General features: G+C 44.9%; 11 protein-coding genes across 11 annotated transcripts in view; all 11 read right to left on the bottom strand.

Annotated features, from left to right (window-relative positions):
- Window positions 1–1,317: 1,317 nt before the first annotated feature.
- On the bottom strand, window positions 1,318–1,635 carry TbgDal_X18210 (hypothetical protein, unlikely; the record flags this gene model as incomplete). The annotated part of the gene is made up of 1 exon (XM_011780680.1): window positions 1,318–1,635. One exon carries the CDS (start codon window positions 1,633–1,635, stop codon window positions 1,318–1,320), a length of 318 nt encoding a protein of 105 aa, XP_011778982.1.
- A 293-nt stretch (window positions 1,636–1,928) lies between these two features.
- On the bottom strand, window positions 1,929–2,375 carry TbgDal_X18200 (T. brucei spp.-specific protein, putative; the record flags this gene model as incomplete). Its single annotated transcript, XM_011780679.1, has 1 exon — window positions 1,929–2,375. One exon carries the CDS (start codon window positions 2,373–2,375, stop codon window positions 1,929–1,931), a length of 447 nt encoding a protein of 148 aa, XP_011778981.1.
- Window positions 2,376–2,484: 109 nt separating this feature from the next.
- Window positions 2,485–2,844, bottom strand: TbgDal_X18190 (hypothetical protein, unlikely; the record flags this gene model as incomplete). The annotated part of the gene is made up of 1 exon (XM_011780678.1): window positions 2,485–2,844. One exon carries the CDS (start codon window positions 2,842–2,844, stop codon window positions 2,485–2,487), a length of 360 nt encoding a protein of 119 aa, XP_011778980.1.
- Window positions 2,845–3,120: 276 nt separating this feature from the next.
- On the bottom strand, window positions 3,121–4,419 carry TbgDal_X18180 (RNA binding protein, putative; the record flags this gene model as incomplete). Its single annotated transcript, XM_011780677.1, has 1 exon — window positions 3,121–4,419. The coding sequence occupies one exon, from the start codon at window positions 4,417–4,419 to the stop codon at window positions 3,121–3,123; it is 1,299 nt and encodes a 432-aa protein (XP_011778979.1).
- A 128-nt stretch (window positions 4,420–4,547) lies between these two features.
- On the bottom strand, window positions 4,548–4,904 carry TbgDal_X18170 (hypothetical protein, unlikely; the record flags this gene model as incomplete). Its single annotated transcript, XM_011780676.1, has 1 exon — window positions 4,548–4,904. The coding sequence occupies one exon, from the start codon at window positions 4,902–4,904 to the stop codon at window positions 4,548–4,550; it is 357 nt and encodes a 118-aa protein (XP_011778978.1).
- Window positions 4,905–5,574: 670 nt separating this feature from the next.
- Window positions 5,575–5,913, bottom strand: TbgDal_X18160 (hypothetical protein, unlikely; the record flags this gene model as incomplete). Its single annotated transcript, XM_011780675.1, has 1 exon — window positions 5,575–5,913. The coding sequence occupies one exon, from the start codon at window positions 5,911–5,913 to the stop codon at window positions 5,575–5,577; it is 339 nt and encodes a 112-aa protein (XP_011778977.1).
- A 1,093-nt stretch (window positions 5,914–7,006) lies between these two features.
- TbgDal_X18150 (hypothetical protein, unlikely) lies at window positions 7,007–7,357 on the bottom strand (the record flags this gene model as incomplete). The annotated part of the gene is made up of 1 exon (XM_011780674.1): window positions 7,007–7,357. One exon carries the CDS (start codon window positions 7,355–7,357, stop codon window positions 7,007–7,009), a length of 351 nt encoding a protein of 116 aa, XP_011778976.1.
- Window positions 7,358–9,060: 1,703 nt separating this feature from the next.
- Window positions 9,061–9,918, bottom strand: TbgDal_X18140 (RNA binding protein, putative; the record flags this gene model as incomplete). The annotated part of the gene is made up of 1 exon (XM_011780673.1): window positions 9,061–9,918. One exon carries the CDS (start codon window positions 9,916–9,918, stop codon window positions 9,061–9,063), a length of 858 nt encoding a protein of 285 aa, XP_011778975.1.
- Window positions 9,919–11,042: 1,124 nt separating this feature from the next.
- Window positions 11,043–14,768, bottom strand: TbgDal_X18130 (hypothetical protein, conserved; the record flags this gene model as incomplete). The annotated part of the gene is made up of 1 exon (XM_011780672.1): window positions 11,043–14,768. The coding sequence occupies one exon, from the start codon at window positions 14,766–14,768 to the stop codon at window positions 11,043–11,045; it is 3,726 nt and encodes a 1,241-aa protein (XP_011778974.1).
- Window positions 14,769–15,208: 440 nt separating this feature from the next.
- On the bottom strand, window positions 15,209–16,762 carry TbgDal_X18120 (sarcalumenin precursor, putative; the record flags this gene model as incomplete). The annotated part of the gene is made up of 1 exon (XM_011780671.1): window positions 15,209–16,762. The coding sequence occupies one exon, from the start codon at window positions 16,760–16,762 to the stop codon at window positions 15,209–15,211; it is 1,554 nt and encodes a 517-aa protein (XP_011778973.1).
- Window positions 16,763–18,165: 1,403 nt separating this feature from the next.
- Window positions 18,166–18,467, bottom strand: part of TbgDal_X18110 (hypothetical protein, unlikely) — a gene marked incomplete at both ends in the record, with an annotated part of 339 nt that continues 37 nt past the window's right edge. The window contains one exon of the mRNA XM_011780670.1: window positions 18,166–18,467. This exon is cut by the window's right edge and continues 37 nt beyond it. Coding sequence (XP_011778972.1) covers window positions 18,166–18,467 — 302 coding nt within the window.

Genomic DNA, 18,467 nt, shown 5'->3' with positions numbered 1-18,467 from the left:
CTTTTTGTTTGAGATTTAATTAAATGCAAATAAAGAAACAGTCAACGGCAGCAACAAAAATATGTGTATAAACACCCTAATCTATGATACGCTGAAGCTTGTGAGTGTACGGATAACCTTCAAGAATTGCTCCTCAACCGTTCTTCCTCTCTGTTATATATTATTACCTCCTATTCTCAGTGGCTTTTCCTTTTGTTTTTGTTTTGCTCCTCCTTTTCTCCCTTAGTGACAGTGCAAAAATTAGTAAAGGGGGGTAAGTAAAGAGTAGTGACGAAAAGAAAACAATAGTCAAAAAATTGGACACTGAAAGTAAATAATGCTCAATCACACGGCACCCAACGCCTATGAAAGAAAAGTACGATAAAGACAGAGACAGAGAGAGAGAGAGAGAGAAAAAAAAGAAAGAAAAAGAAATGCCATTACACAACTCGCTATCCACATGACAAAATGTGCAAGACCAAAACAAATGGAAGACGCAACGCACAATTCATAGGCACCGAACACTGCTTCTGTTAGTGCATGGTCGCGCACATACAGAGAGAGAGAGAGGGGAGAGGGGAAACGATAGTTGTTGTTGTTGTTGTTGTTGTTGTATCACAGCAACGTGAGAACCGCACTGCTCATCTCCCAAAATTACACGACACTTTATTAACACACACAAACACTTTTCCGTGACGGGCAGTGCTGACTGTTCCATCAATACCACAGACCTCTAACTTATAAATAACCCCTATTCTCCCTGGCTGTACTCCTGCTAAATGTTGCCTACATCCCACAGAAAAAAAATAATAATAATGTAAATAAACAGCGCACAGTACGCGTCTGTCATTGATGTCGTGATTTCAGTGCAACGACTCTACCCTCCTTCCCGACCCAAATGCCAACATAAAGACAGTAGTTTACTAGGGCGTGCCCGGTCGGAACAACCACACACTAGGGGGGCGGGGGGGGGGGGGGGGGAAATCACGAAAGTTAAGAAGAAGAAGAAGGGAAAAAGCAGGAGTGACTTGAACAGGTAGCACAGAGAGCTATATGTGAACGGCACATGCACGTACATATATATATATATATCAAAAGCAAGAGAGAGAGAGAGAAAGAGAAAACCGCCCTAATACTATCCTTTCTTGCCTACGCAAACGCGTACATGAAAGGGGTTTACTGGTTTAATTTTTCCCTTGGTACGCGTTTGCAGGAGAGCGACGGCACAAGGAGAGCAACCAGACAGTCGCATGCAATAGACGCTTGTGGTAAACATATGCATATGCATATACATATTTATATATGTATATGTTTCACATTACCCACATCCCATCTACACTACTGCCAACAACAACAGTAGCAAATTGAAACGAAAATGGTATATATATTTATACAAATATATATATATATATAGGTATATATATGTATAGATATAAAGGAACCGAGGGGGGCTGTCGATAATCGTTTTTTGTTCTTGTTGTTGTTGAACTGACAAGAGTAAGAAAGGGAAAAATAAAATTCAGAAATGAAGAAGGGGGTGAAAAGGAAAGTAAAACAGCAGAAATTGAAAAAGTGTGGAAAAAGACACCAAATGCATGGTGTTGGAGCAATCCGTGCTGCAATGGTGAGTAGAATAACTCTTACACTCTTGTGCATTATACTTCACGAGTACGCTGAGCATATGTAAGTATGTATAGGTACAACGAGATTCCTACCTAATCATTGTTTTCCTCGATTTCTTATTTCCCCTTTATCTGTCGCTTCATTTTATTTGTCTCATTTTAACCTTTTTTTTTCAGCCGTTATTATATATATATATATATTAATATATATATATATTTATGTATCTGCCTCTCATTTTTTTTTTTTGATCTTCTACGAAATACTGTTGGGACTTCAATTCTGGAGTAAAATATGCGTGCGTCCGTCCCTACGCACATTTATACGTGTTAAGGTGAGATGTATACTCGCCACATTTTTTTAAAAAGTAATTCCCACTTCCCCCTCCACATCTCCCCCTTGCAAACACACATACGCACAAAGAGATAAACTGAGAAGAAGGGGAAGGAGAAAAGTGCGGAAGGGTTGGCAAAACAAACCGAGACAAAAAGAAAAACAAAAACAAAATCGCGCCCACACGAGAAAAAAAAAAGAATGGGGGGAGAGGGAAAGAGGAAAGAGTACAGGACAACAACAACAACAACAAAGAGATGAAATGAAATGAAATGAAGTGAAAAACAAAAAAAACAAAAACTGCCTCTCCCCCGCCCTCTCCACAATTTTCTCTGGCAACTTGCCGACTGCATATAGCAGGGGCTTGAGTGGGTGGGGTAGAAAGATGAAAGGTAAGAGAGAGAGAAAGAGAAAGAGAAAGACATATAAAAATGAAAGCGCATGGGATGTAGGGATGCAGTTGTGCTGGATATAACACAAAGAAAAAAATAACCACAAGATCCTCAACATGTTTTCTCCAACATATCTGCCCCTTCGCACCATATCTTTGGATCAACACAACTGCTCATTCTCTCTTTTTTCTTCCTTTCTTTTTCCCCCGATCCAGTTCGGTTTAATCAATTTGGCGGACTGGCATGTGCACACCGCTTTATAATCCTTTTCTTTTTCACTTGAAAAGTTAAGTGTTTCCTTCTTTTGCACCCTCCTCCTTCGGGTTCGTCCGCTTACCGTCGTCAAACTTAGTTTAAGATGAAATAAAGTAAATAAAGCACGGGATAAAAATACACATGTCCGTGAGGGCTCCCCTTCGCTTCGCTCGATCGGTTCCTCACTATCATGTAAAACAAAAACTTTCTCCCTCTTACCTTTTTTTTTCGATAAAAATCCCCTCAAATACCTTCTGCGGTCCATTTCAAATCTCGCAGTAAAAAACTCTTTTTACCCTCCTTGTCTCAAGACTCGTCGAATTGAGTTAGCTGTTTAATTTTTTTTTCTCCCTCTCTCTTAAATCCACTATACCACCAGCTCGCCCTTCTCTCTTTTTTTTTCCTTTACTACTCCTGTTTTACTCATTTTTTTTTCTGTTTTCACCATCCACTCGCCCTCCTTCCTTCCTCCCCCCCCCCCGGGCCAGCTCTCCGTCTCCCGGCACTCGCCTATACGTGACCAGCTTTTCGCTACAACAGCTTAAGTACTTCCCTCAGAAGGTTCCGGAGCCTCCACCACTTCCCGCTCCGTCCTTTCGCCTCCCGCCGCCTCTTGAGGTGATGTGTCGGGTGGCGCTGCCTTCAGTTCCTTCACCGCTTCCGCCTCCACATCGCCCCCTGCACACGCATCCGTCTTTACACTGCTACATTTGCTGGACTCTCTCGCACCTTTCTTCGCCTTGGTGCTGGTGGACTGGCCCTTCTCCTCCGAACGAGGAGTTGTAGTGGGATTTGCTCCGGAACCTCCTCTTCCTGTTGCAGTGGGTGTGGCAATATCGGCATTTGCGGTGGAATTGTTAGCGGTGTTGTTGCCGCTATTAATGCCCCCGCCCCCACGCTGGTCACCGTAGCGAGGATAAGCAGAGCTGACATGAAGCTCCTTGCAGTGTTGTCCAAAGCGGCACTTACCCTTAATGTAGTTGAGGCACGCTCCATACGGGTAATTAGCGAAGGCACAGTCCTCCAAGAAGTTGCATCGACCATACACTCGAAGGCAAGGATGTTTCCTGTTGGAATTCTTCCCGGTAAATCCAGAAACCTGCGGTTGTTGTGCCTGCCGGTTTTCCCACCGCCGTGCGGTAGCACCGTTGGGGTTGCTGGTAACTGCCTGTGCATTGGAACTGTGCACACCGCTAACTCCCGGGGTGGTAGCTGCACTTACCATCGCTGTTTCCACATCTGATGCCTGTATGGCTGATGTACCGGGTCCACGCTCGTCACCGGCCCAGTTGAGGTTACTCCCCACCCCCTTGCTTCCCACTTCACCTTGCTGAAGCGGTTTGAAGGGTGGTATCGGAGTGCGCACAGAAACCGGTGGCACATCCATGGGGCAAACTTGTTGAAGCATTTTTACAAGCCGGCTCAACGTTTGGTTGGGGACCAGTACATCTAGCAGTTCCTCCTTTGTTAATTGCGAGTATGCCTTGGTCTGAGAACTGGCACATTCCCGCAGGTAATCACGGATGAGTTCACTCTCGTATGTGAAGCCATCTGAAGCCACAACCGGCTCATTGACAGTGGCGTATTGTTCAACGACTCGTTTCACCGCGACGATACTATTTTGTGCGGCGATAAGTTTGTTGCGCAGTTCATCACGCTCCTTCACGGCCTTGTTGTACATTAGTCTTGTATTTTCCAAGGTCTCCTCTAGATTGTGCGCAATCCCGAGAAGTTGCGGCAGGGAACTGCGGTGGTTGTTGAAACCGTCTTGCAGCACCTTTGCGACATTCCACACTAACGGTGGGGTTTCCGGTCCACCACTAGACTGGTTACCGTACATGATCCACCGCGAAAGATTTGCTTTTGTTTCCGGTACGGGTACAGCTACTTGATCTCTCGTGTACGCGCTTGCGCGTGATTATTGTCTCTTATTTGCTTCTACTTGTGGTGCTAAACCGAGGCGCGCCCCTACGTGGAATTGAGTGTCGCCAAGGGTATGAAAATATAAAAAAAAACTATATATACATATATATGCATGTGTGTGTGAGCGAGAGAGATAACAGCATGTGAAAAGTAGAAATAAAAACATGAGACAATACCCTTAACAAGGGGGCGTAACCGCAGTAAAAGTAGCAAGACACGAAATAAGGTCGGGGGAATCATTTGTTGGGGTGGGGAAGGAGGGAATAGGATGGTGATTACAAACAAACAACAAAACTCTCGGTTGCAAGTCCGCGCAGCGCACTGCACTCCTCCACCCTCAGCAGCACAATCGAATCGTTCAACCTGATAAAGAAGATCATCAAAATTGGAGCAAATAAACATGAAAAGACTCCCACAAATATCTACAGTCAACCCTGCAACAACAGGAGGGCGTCGGTGGAGCCCCCCCCCCCAACACCCTGCAAGAAACGTCAAAATGGAACACAAATCACATCGCAATAGCACCACGCTGGCAGGTCATTGTCCATTTTGTTCCGATTTCTACCCCCACGCACGTACACATACGCACCTCTATGGCTTACCTTCCCACAGAACTTCCCTTGCAAACCACCCACCCTCCCCTTCGTGAAGCCGTTAAATAACACAATTTATTTTTCCCTCCACACGTGTATAATGCACGTAAAGGCAATCCTACCCGCACGTATGGAATTCCCTCTCCCCCTACAACCCACCCCCACCACCACCACCACCACTACACTCTCCTCATGAGCCCACGGTGGTGGTGTCTGGTTTCATTAACCCCAACCCATCTCCTCCCCTGCATCACATTATGCACAAATGAAATAAAAGCGATGCCCAAGTCGCTGCACAGTCATTTCCGGCATGCGGGAACCGGTTTAAAAAGCCACATCAGGTAAACAAAAGACGGAGAGAAGAGATGGGTGGTGGGGCGATATAATGAAATAGGGAAGAGGGGAGGGAGAGGTGTTTCTTTTTTTTTTCTTTTTCTCTTCCTCTTTTCTCTTTTCTCTTTTCTCTTTTCTCTTCTTTTTTAAGGGGTTTTGCGGATCAGGGAAGTAAAGGATGAACAATGATAACATCTCATACTTTCTCGCTTCACTGTTATATAGACATACACTTTTATACAAAGAAGCAAAAAGTAAAAAAAGAAAAAAGAAAAAAGAAAACAATAGGGCGACAAAAAGATGAGAATATCATAACAGTAGCCATGCCGTTCAGATAAGTGCGAGAAAAACAACAATAAACAGACAGCAGTACAGTTAAGACAGATGGAGGGGGAGAGAGAGTATGGTGGAAGAGTATGTGAAGCGTACGTAACAACAGCAAATGATACTCGTGTGTTCTCTCTTCTTCTTTTCATTTTTCTCATTTATTTTTTTTTTCGTTTTCCTTTCGTTAACAAGAAAGAAAAAAGAAAAGGAAGAGGTAACAAAAAAAAGAAATGAAATGAAAAAGAAAAAAGAAAAGCATGCAGGTCTGCAAGTTTCTGCTTCCCTCCTCCTCCTCCTCTAGAAGAAGAAGAAGCAGCAGCAGCAGCAGCAGTTGTAGTTGTGCTATGTCACTGTAGAAAAGAAAGGAGAAATGTTTATGCGCGTGTGTTTGGTATGTATGAGAGGCAGGAAAGGAGGCATGAAAAGTAAAGTAAAGTAAAAAAGAAAAGAAAAGAAAAGTACAAAAATAAAAATAAAAATAAAAACAAGGGCAGAACGAAATTGACTAGAGAGTTTGAACGCACGCCAAACAAACGCATGAAAAAAAAAACAAAAACACCCACTCAACTTATACATTTATTTATTTATTTGTTTGTTTGTTTGTTTTTTTCTTTGAAGCACAGAAATGTGTGATTACCCTTCGCATTCTCCGCAAATACGCAGACACATGGGGATATCCAAACACTTGTTTCTGCAAAAATAAGATCTTCCATGGAACTCACACAATAACTTCGTGTCACCCAGGTTTATTTGCTTCCTTTTGTACCTGCCTTATTATTATTATTAGTTTTTTTCTTTGTTTTGCTTCGTTTCTTCTTTTTTTTTTCGTTTTATTTCCACCTTCCGTGTTTATATAGAAACGGTACTGGTGGTGAAGGTGAGGGAAAACATACACACACAAACACACACAAACACACACACACAAGCAAACAAACAAACAAAAAAAACACAAAAAAAAACAAACGAAAAAGGGGGAAGCAAAATCACGCACATATTCAACTACAAACGCGAAGACATAATGTTTCTACCATCCGAACATTCACAACTTCCTTCACGCAGAATACGGTAACCAAAGAGCAAAAGATGCCCAAACTCATAACATATACAAAATTTCAAAGAACCTGAACAGAAGAGGGAAAAAAAAACTAAAAAAAACTAAAAAAACGCAGAAGAAGAATGACAAAAGAAAAACAAAACAAAAAAGAAAAAGAAAAATGTCGCCATCTATTCCCCCTGCAAACGTTGCGCATATTATTCTGTGTTTACATGTTTTTTTTTTCCTTTGCATTCTCTGTGAGATTTTGAGCGACAGCATGCGCGCATGAGCAAATCCTCAGCAACGCTTCTGAAGCCACGCGGGGGACGAGGAAGCTGACAACAACAACAACAACAAAAAGAAAAAGAAAAAGAAAAAGAAAGAAGAGTAAAGTCTGTGAAGAGTCCAACATATAAATAAAATGAACCCACATTTCTCTCTCCAACATCACTTGCACACGGAAACCAATTCAGTCCACCGTTAACATGACGCTCCTGCTCATTCTCTCGCTCAAAAAACAAAACAAAACAAAAAAGAAAAAAAGAAAAGAAAAGAAAAACGGACATCCAAAGAGGAAGACAAGCACGACGGTTGCGCAATGCGAAAGTGTCACTCTCTCCCTCCCTCACATTATTATTATTACCACTATTATTTTTATTATTACTCCTTTCCACCCTTCTTTTTTTTTCTTTCCTTTACTTTCCTCACCGCCTTTCATGGCAACATTTCGCCCTATTTAACAGAGCTCCCCCACGACTCCTCACACCTCTCCCTCCCCACACCAAAAAAAAAAAAAGGAAAAGAAAACCAACAACACCAACAACAACCAGAAACAAAATAAAAAGCAACACTCCCCCCTTGTTATTATCGTTGTTAAACCAGCCCTTTCCCCACACTTAATCAAACCTTTCTTTTACTAGTAATAATCTCCCTCTCTAATATTGGCATCCCCTTCCACCCGTGTTTCCTTTTCTCATAAGACATTTTATGGAATTTTGTTTTTTCTCCTCCTCCTCCTCCTTTTATATCCCCTTTCATTTTCCCTTTTATTTCCTTTTGTCATGTTGTTTATTTGATTCAGTTGTTCTTGATTGGTTGCATGCGCCTGCATTTCCCACCCTTTTCTTTTCCCTCTTCTTTTCTACTGCTCCCCATTCATACCCGTTTATATATATATATATATATTCTTAACTTCATTTATTCAATTACATTCACTCGCATACTTTTCTTTTCCCCTTCCATCCCCTCCCCTCCCCTCCGTTGCGTGACGTTACGTTATTTACTCTTTTATTTGCTTTTGTTGTAATTCATTTCTTTCTCTTTCTTTAAATATATATATATATATATATATATATATATATATTATTTCTTCTCTCCTCCAGTTGAAGTTCCGACGAGAAGACGCGACCGGAGGCGGAGTTTGTGCGTGCGTGTGTGAGGAAAAATAAGCACATCGTACCGAATCGAAGAGGGGAAACTGTGGAGGAAACATAAAAGGAAAACTTTAATTCAAAACAAACAAACGAAAAATGAGAAATGCAACCATCAACGACAACGTCAACAATGAGAGAATCGAGGTGAGGAAAATATTTTTAAAAAAACGAAACAAAAAAAAGCAAAAAAAAAACAAAAAGAACAAACAGTTATTACCAAGAAGATAAAAGTGAAAACAAAACGACCGACCGAACAAAACAGCAGTTTTCTTCCCTTCCGCATCCTCAGGTAAAAGCATGTGAAATTTATCCCGGGCAACACCAACTACAACATAACCACGGATACAAGGGAGAAAATCAAAATCCTAAACAAAACAAAAAAAAACAAAAAAAGAAAGAAAAGCAGCAGTGCGGCTCGAGTTGTGGACCCCAAAAAGCACATCAACACAACGAAAACGCCGCAGCCCCCGACACGTTGAGGTAACCGCCCGTATGATGCATCACCTCATTTATTTTAACCTCCAACTTCATTCTTCTCCACCCTCCACTGACGAGTCACTGGCTTTCACTTGCATGTTATTCTCACACAACCCGTGGTACCCAAACCCACCACGACTCAGTACCTCACAAACGCAAGCACTAACACGTTCACATAAATGTTCACTTACACTTTCAGTTTTTTTTTTCCTTCTCATTTAACCCTCTGAAGCAGAAATATATGTATGTATACATCCTTTGGTATATATATGTATATGCATATATCAATCGAGAGAAAACGTAACAATGTCTCACACACACACACGCACACACGCACGCCCCTTTCATAACACCCGCCATTAACCACCACCTCGAGTGTCACCACCAGCATCGCCCTGATTTAATTGACCACGGAAGTCCACGTGACGCTCGTGGCACTGCGAGCGGAATCGGCATTTCCCCTTTAAATGTGAAAGACAAGCATCATATGGGTAAAGCGCGTAAGCACAACTATCCTTATAGTTGCAGTAGCCATACACCCGAATGCATGGGTGCAATCGCTCACTGTTAGGTCCCGCTGAAGTGTCTTCACCTCCAATTTCTTCCCTTACGGTGTTCTGTCCATTTGCTGAACCTGTGTTTATGGCAGTAGCGTTAGTCTTGCTGTTTCCACTGCTACCGCTGCTGTGTCGGCCCTCCACTGGTTTTGCGTCCATTAATTGGCTTAAAAAACGCTGGAAAGAACGATTGGGAAGTAACATCATCGTCAGCTCCTCCCCTGTTTGTTGCGACACGGGTACATTATTCATCGACTGGCACTCCTCCAGGTATGAGGTGATCGCTTCCCGCTCGTAAGTGTACCCATCCGAGGCAACCACGGGATCATTTACCGACGTGTAACGCTGCAGTAAGCGCTGAACACCCTTCAAACGTTCCTCCGCCTCCTCCAGAGTTCGTTTAATGTAATCCCGTTCCTCTACCACCGTTTCATAATGCTTCCGTAGAGATTCAATCACGCTGACAAGAGAGTGAATGTGATGCACTACTCCCATTACTTGTTCCTCATGGCCAATCAAACCTTGCTGGAGTTTAAGAATTGAGCCGTGAGCAGCGCGGTAGGCGTCGGCGGGTGTCATTATTGAGCCGCCGCTGTGAGGAACTGAGGCATTCACTTCCATGTGCGGCCCCCTCCAGTTTCCCATACCGGCATCGTTCATGGTAGAAAAATAATATGAAATAAATTTACGTGTGGATACGACGTTTGTGTGCGCGTGTAAGTAATCCCTCCCTGACGGAATGAAGTAAGTGGTTAACCTGTTTTAATCGCTAATAACCTCAATGGATCCTTTTGTTGTTGTTGTTGTTTTTAAAGGGGGTCACTGTGCGAAAATGCTACAACCACGTGATAGTACGTGCAGGAGTGCTTTGTTTGCCTGTTTTTTTTAAAAAAATTTTGCTTCACCTTGCTGGCTTCGTTTTCTTTATATATATATATATATATATATGTATGTATATATAATAAAAGAAAATTCGCTCCCTCACCTTCCCTGTTGATAGATTTCACCAGCGACCGCTGACGGAATTTGTGGTTTTCTTGTGTCAACCTTTTTCCTGTTTTTCTCCTTTTAATATCTTCCTAACTTTCCTTTTTTAAAAAATTTCGGGCTCTCTCTTGCTACGAAAAATAGCCCGCTGCGAGGGGCTTTGTGTGTGAGACCGAAAAAAAAAAAGATGCTCCTGCCGTTAATGGAGGGAAATGAAAAAAGGGAGTGAAAAGCAGTTGATAAATAAGTTCTTCACCTCCACAATTTGATTTTATAAGGTGCTCACGAAAACCATAGCGACGAAGCTACGGGGGGGAGGTGAAAAAAAAAGAATGAAAATAGGAAATGAAACAACAGCAAAGGAAAAAAAAAAAAGACAGCACTGAGGAGCAAAACTCAGTGACAAGAAGAGAAAGGGGCGCGCAAGCAACCCTGTGAATATTAACCACACCAGTTTAACAATTAAAAAAAAAAATAAGCCATTATTTACTGCCCTCCGTACCAACTGCTGTCAGCGCATTATGCTAAACTGAGGGTAAACTTCACGAGGCAGATGTAACATTATATGAGTTTGGAAAATTTTTTAAAAATCTGTGGAGAGACAAATGTGAAGAATAAAATACTGGGAGTGCGAAAGGGATGCCATGCACCTACACCAACAACAATCTAACCCGAGGGAGCAAAGGATAAATAGCAACAAGACACAGAAAACATTAGCAAGACGATACAATGTAAGGCTTCGTTGGCATTTGCTTGATGTTGCGGAACTAAATACAGGTGAGCACCACAGTCACATCCTACACCCTCAATGGGAAAAGTGAAAGCGCCGATAGTACATCACAACACACAGTATGAGAGGGAGAAGCACTGCCCTTACTCCCATGAGGGGGAAACTGCCCGCCCTCTTCATGAACTTCAGCTCCGGACTCTCCGTTGTCAAAGACAGCATCATACAAAAACGCGCATGACACACTTCTCCGCGCACCTAAGGAAGGTGGTAGCGACATTATCATCGTCGCAGCCTTTGAGTGAGTCTCCGCTGAAGCGAACTCCAGTAAACTGTCTTGGTGTGCAAAGAGTGGATGAAAAAGAGTGGAGGCGGCTGCGGCTTGAGACGGCACGAGAAGCGGCAGCTGCAGTGCCGGCAGTGCATAATAGTGCAACGACCGGTATCCACCGACCAAACTTACGGCGGGAATAACTAACGCCTCTTCATCTCTTGTTTCCCTCTCACTTTCCTCCGCTTCCCCGAATGGGGTGACCTGCAAATTATTTGGTTGTAACACTGGCCGCACTACGGGTAATGCCCCCATACCGCCACCTTTACATCTCTGCTGCTCAAAAAAGCATTGGACCATTCGATCCACTGGCGCCCCGAACTCGTGTGCGACCATCATCGGAGCGAAGCGAGCAACGCGGCACAGCGTCCCTCGTTTTATATTGGAGGATATGTCGCGTAACGCAATTACGTGGGAGCCGACAGTGAGGCATAGTGGGCCACATTGAACAAATCCAAGCGCAAATAGTCGCTGTTCCACTACATTAGGTTGTGCTGCTCTCACACACTCATCCAACGCCTCAAAACGAAAGTGTGGTACGAAGGTGCCGGCCACTCCACTACCTTGTGTAACACGACGACAGGTTCTCTGCTTCCTTAGTTCAGAACTGGTCCACAGCGGAAATAACTCTGCACTGACGGCGCACTTAGCGAGCGCATGTTCCAACATTTCCGTCGCCCGCTCACGTGCTGAGCAATCCTTAACGGTACCTTTTGTGAACCCATCAGGTGTAGCGAAGCGCAATCTCACTCCAAACAAGCGACAGCGGCGTTCAGGGGGATATTTCACGTAATCCACACAAAATATATCCACGTCAACCACATTGATAGTGTCATCGTCACGAACCGAAGCCTCCACGGCATGCAGCAGCACGCACCGCAGCGCTACCGTATCGGCAACCACAGGAGCGCAGAAAAGAAGTGTTTGACTCCAACGACCCAGCAACAGAGGGGGCTCAAAGAAGGGTTGGTAACTGTGCTCAATCGGGCATTCGTACCGTTGATGCTCAGAGCCCCGCATGATAACGGATGTGAATGAAGAGCCACAACCACTGGCGTCAGAGGTGACGACACGATCCAGTGTCGCATTTAGAACGTACGTTTTCTTGAGTAAGTCGTGTTCTTCCTCAGCTTTCTTGCGCGCGAGACGGCGACTGCTCACCAGGGGAATATTAAATCCAGCAGCACACTCACAAGACCCGGACCCACCAGCCGCGCACTCAACGACACTGTCTGGTGCCGGAGCCGAAACAGCTGAGCAAACCGTTAGTTCACTTTTATTCATTTCCACGTAGAGGGGGAACTCGCGAATAAGCTCATGCCGGATGCGCGCCGTCGCGAGTTCAGGGTACTTTGTCATCAAATGGGCACACGATAGGAGGCTGACATCCCCGCTCTTCACTGGGCATTCTAGAAACGCTTCCACAGCCTCATACAAGTGTAATAAGACATCTTCCTCGTGATAACTGTCATCGGGTGACGTTGTCCACCCATGTCTGTCCGCACCCCTGTTGGAGAGTGTGGAAACGTGTGTGCTTGAAATGACATCACACACTTCCTTAATAAACAAACGTCTATCCGACACGTCCATTCGCCTCTGGAACGTCGGGGCTACTCGTCTCAGCGCTGCAACAACCGGCTCTTCGAGAGTGAAAACACCTTCACGCAAAGGTTTAAGAACGTGAACGGTGGCGTTAGCACTACGAACGCATGACACGCTGTTATTTAGTCCCGGGGAGTGAGCTGAGCAATCACTAGGAGCACAATCAAATGCAGAGTAGGAGACAAACACTGCACGGACATTCCCAAAGAGGGGCACGCCACAAGCGATAGCGCGCAGTGGATCCCCTATTCGCAGCAGTAACTCCCGTCCCCGCCAACTCCGCCCAACGGCCTCATCCGCATCAATGCCGACATCACTGTTCCCGTTGTCACCGCTACCACCATTCCTTCGTCTAACCGCGACGGCGGCGGCACCATTACGTGTCCACTGATCCAGAAGGCGGGAAATAGCACGCTGTGAAAGTAGATGGGCATTTCCGATGACGACAATGACAGGCGCAACGGAAGAGTCGGTAGGGTTTGCATGCAGCCCCAAATGAAGCACTGGGAAGCGTTCAGCGGCCCGCACATCTCCGTCCCCCGTGCGCCGTACCCGGTATGCTACAATATCCACCACTGTGTGACAGTCGACACCGTGTTCAATTGGGCAGTAAAACACATACTCTGTTTCCTCAGTGCGAAGCAGCGCGTCCACAACAACTTGCATCACCGGAACATCGGGCACGTAACGGAGAGACAAATAAGCCATTTGGGTCTTCGGAACACAACAGGGGGTGGAACACAGTAAGGAATAACGTTCTACCAGTACATCGGCTTTGCTGTGTGCAGGATGCAGGTCGGCACCTTCAGATGACAAACCCACCATTTCCTTGTGTCCCACCTTCATATTTAACTTCATTTTGGGACGGTGCTGCAGCACTGCAGTGCGCCAGGGAAGAACCCGTCGCAAGTAACTTTCCCCCAGGGCCACAACTTCAACGGCATCAACGTCATTTTGTGCGAGCTCCTCCTCCTCCTCCCCCTCCTGAGAACTCCGCGGCGGCGGCATGACACGTTTCACATCGGGCACATGGTTATAAAGACCCAGCGGTATGCGACGACCGGTGGCAGCTCCGGTATCCCCCGCACTTAACACCTCTTGCACTCGTCGCGCTAAAGAAGTCTCGTCATGGTAGGGCAGCGTCTCGAGAAGAAGGCCTAATGTCTGCTGCAGTGGAGGACTCCACATTGCAGTTGGGTTCTTCCCGGAAACAGCATTCCCCTCTTTCGATTGTTGAATGTGAGCTGCTAGTGCTTGCAGCTTCTGGGGCTTCACCAGAACGATGCTTCGACCAAAAAGCAAACGACGAGGGGTGCCAAAACCAGCTGAGACGAGGTGACTCCAATGCGGGGAACGCGGAGAGAGAAACTGCTTTGTGAAAGGACAGTAAATGGCACTGTAATCCAGCCACGAGAGGCGAGACCAGTGAAAACGAGCTCGATGATTCTGCAGGGCTGGAGAAGGCCTGCAGTATCGTGAAAAGAGGGAACCGCCAATCATAAAGAGGCGCGGATGACCCAAATCAGTAATCTCTAAAGCCCTACAAGACCCCTTCGGTGTTGTCACGGGTGCTGCGGCCGCCAGCGACGAGAGCGGTACATGTGAAGGGTCAACGTCCTCTTTCCCCAGCAGCGCATCAAGGAGTTCAGCATCATACCAACTGTCATCCACCGGTTGAGTCATGAACGGGCTGCGTCGCTCTAAAAAAAAGAGAAAGGAAAACAACGTTGGGAGACAAAATCGGAAAATGAGCACTTTGGCAAGTATGAGAACGTTGCACAATGGGAGACACACTCTCTCACCGATTTTTCCCCCTTTTCTTACCGAAGTAGCAAAAGCAAATATGCCACCAAGAAGCGACATGGCGCAACCCCTGACAGCAAAAAAGCGTATATATGCCAACAGTGACGAAGGCGATTAGGAAACTTGAAGAAGCAAATACGCATACAACCCCAAGTGCACATACATAAAAACGGTATGCGCATAGGAAGAAAGGAATGTAAGGATGGGCAAGTAAGCTCCAGCAAAAGCAATCACATAGTCGTTTAGTTTGTTTCGGAATACCCCCCCCCCTCATCCAGTGCGCAACCATGTTCGTTTATTGGCCAAACCTCCGAAGCCAGAAACCGTCTGAGATAAGCCATGACGGTAGGACAAACAAAACAACCGACAAAAGCACGAATGAAGGCATCAACTAGTTAACGGCTTCACCAATGGTGTGAGCAACGAGCGCGGCATTAGCACGGCGAAGCAGTTCAGTACTACTTTACTGCTTAAGATCTTACTTTTTGCTAGCAGTGCTCCTACCGTGGAGCATAGAACTGGTTGTTCCCTTGCTGCTGCTGTTGCTGCATCATCATCATCATCTGCATGAGCATTTGTTGTTGCTGTTCATTCATTTGGACGTTATTCATAGCGGGAGTGGTGTTTGCCGTTGCCCCCGGCACAGTAAGCTGGCCGCATCCACCACGTAGTTCTGGATTTGGACCAAGCGCGGTCTCCCGAAAGGCGATTGGCACTGTATCACTGCTTCCCTGTTTACCTTCCTTTCCATCATATTGGTCACGCAGACCCCCATAGTACATTTCCCGCAACTTGCCTTGTTCCGTCTTATTCCGTGGGTCTGGAACGGGGACTTGCTTCATAGGGTAGAACATACTGGGCAAAATATTGCAAATGTAATGTTGAGCGGTCGTTATCATCCCCGTTTTCTCAACCTTTTTTATATCTGGGAGTTTTTCAAGGTGCACCTTCTCGAAGTATTCATGGTACAGCTGCGCAGGAGGAAGATCCTTCGGGCTGAGTCGATTTCTGGATGCAACCAACTGATATGTTTTCGGCAAATTCTCCAATGCTTTGCGTTTAGCCTTTTCTTTACCGAAAAACATCGGGAGATCTGCCCGGATTCCACCTACAATGTACGCGTGGCAAACGACTTTCTTTGCATGACTTATAAGAGCAGCGACTTTTCTGTCCCGTGCCTGCCGGGGAACCAACTCCGTCAGCTCATAAAGCAGATCCTCCTTTTCCTTCGTGAAGAGCAGCGCAAACGTACCCGGTTTGTACGGCTGATCCCAAAAACTGCCAATGTACACCCGCGGTGGTTCTGTGCAGCGAATCAACGTAGACAGATTCCAAAAAAGGCTGCCGTACACACGCATCAGTTCCTTTTTCGCGACACTGTCGGCCTTATTTAGAACAATGCGAAGTTTCCCCTCCATTCCCTTGAAAGTGTACCTGAACAGATTACGCAACTCGGTACCAGCGTCGAGCTTAGCGGGGTCAAACAGCAGGAAAACCACGTCACTACGTTCCACGAACCATCGGCACACTTCAGTATAATTGTAGCGCCGCTCCCTATCGTCGGTGGAATTTTCCAACACACCTGGAGTGTCAACGAGTACAACACGCTTTAAGAGCTCATGCGGGACCTGCAACCCACAGAAGTTGCCCATAAATCCCTCTCCGAAGTTGGCTAAAGCCCTAAAAGGGAGGTCCTTTGTGCTGGCAACGACGTGACCGTCCAACGTGGTCACATCATCGCCATAAGTGATGACGGTGAACTCTGAAGTGGTTGGCTGAGGTCCCGTAAAAAGGTAATTGTCCTGCAAGAGGTAATTAATAAATGTACTCTTCCCGGCTGACCACGGTCCCAAGAAGGTAACTATAGGTTTATAACTGGAAAGAGTCTCTTCAAACCACCGAGGGGAAAGTACCTCATACAGGTATATGTCCTCAAGAGGCTTCACACTTTTCATGTAAATCTCATGCAATTTTCGCATAAATTCCTCTGTGTTATTAAGATCTCTCCATTGCAACGGATTGTCCACTGAAAGGTCCCTATTACCCGAACTCATTGGTTCGCTTGTGGAATATCGTCTGTTCACTGCCTCTGTGTAGGAGCCGCGCGGCGCAACAGAAAGAGTGCGAAACAGCAACTGGAATAATTAGGCAATAAACAAGAAGATTACCTCTTACCCTTGCTTTCGTTTACCCTCCTCTTCCCACTACGACAATTGCCGCTAGTCACTCCACACACACACACACACAGAACAAGAAACCAACACACTATCCTCTTTTTACCTTTGCACAGGCAATGTTTTACCTGTCACAGGTAAAGTTATCACCCTGTTAGTGCGCTACGGGAGTGCGTGCTTGCTTCGCTCGAGAGGCTCACCAAGGCAGAAACAGGAGGTTCAGCAAGGTCAGCAGCACCAAAACAAAACAAAAGAGAAGGAACAGAATGGGGAAAGGATGGGAAAATCCAAAGAAGAATTATGACAGTCTCTGTGGCAAACACATCACCAGAAGCACCAAACAACACCGCACAGAGGGTGTGAGCCCCTTTCCCTAGCAACCCCGTATAAATCGCAACACTTTTTATGCTCTGATGGAAATAGACCCGAAATAAAACCCGAAATCAAAATAAAATCAATAATGCGCTTTAGGGAAAAACACAAAAATGAGATTGCAAGGATAAATGTGTCTCAGAATGACACTGACCGCGGTAGCGCTCATTTAGCAACGCACAGCGTGTGAGGCCGCTTGACTGCAACTTCACGTAACAAAGCCCACATCTTAGCGTGAGTGCGATTAAATACCCCTCCCCCTCCCCCATATAATCTTCTGTAGCGCCTACGGGCATACACGCATGAGGTGATGTATCATGCTATTCCCCCATGAATTCCTATTGAAATCTAACTTCACCCGCCCTCAGTTTCATTCACCTTCTTTGTCAGGTTCTCGTTCCTACTACACTCTGTTTCTTCCTCATCTTATCAGTCTGTATACCTGCTTCTCCGGTTTCCATTCGCTTATTCATTCGTTTCTCAGTTGCTTATACACCTCACACATAATCTCATCATTAAAAAAATGGGAGAAAGGGAGGTAATTGTCGTATGCTTTCGCGCTGCGCACCACCACTCAGCCGTATTTACTGCAAACCGATTCTACCTCTTGTATAAAAAAAATATTTTTAAGCACATATATATATGGATATATTTGGGTTATATAAGAAGATAAATAATTACATGTGCAAAACATTCCCTTGTCGTCTCACATGATTTATTTGCACTGTTTCATTTTATTACGTTTAGTGCTTTCAATTAATATATGTATATACATATATATATATATATATATATATATATATATATATATGTATATATATATATTAATTGAAAGCACTAAACGTAATAAAATGAAACAGTGCAAATAAATCATGTGAGACGACAAGGGAATGTTTTGCACATGTAATTATTTATCTTCTTATATAACCCAAATATATCCATATATATATGTGCTTAAAAATATTTTTTTTATACAAGAGGTAGAATCGGTTTGCAGTAAATACGGCTGAGTGGTGGTGCGCAGCGCGAAAGCATACGACAATTACCTCCCTTTCTCCCATTTTTTTAATGATGAGATTATGTGTGAGGTGTATAAGCAACTGAGAAACGAATGAATAAGCGAATGGAAACCGGAGAAGCAGGTATACAGACTGATAAGATGAGGAAGAAACAGAGTGTAGTAGGAACGAGAACCTGACAAAGAAGGTGAATG

Source organism: Trypanosoma brucei, chromosome 10, assembly GCF_000210295.1.
Source record: "Trypanosoma brucei gambiense DAL972 chromosome 10, complete sequence".
Classification (NCBI taxonomy): Eukaryota; Euglenozoa; class Kinetoplastea; order Trypanosomatida; family Trypanosomatidae; genus Trypanosoma; species Trypanosoma brucei.
The sequence above is the reverse complement of the archived record's forward strand: the minus strand, read 5'-3'. Positions and strand labels throughout refer to the sequence as shown.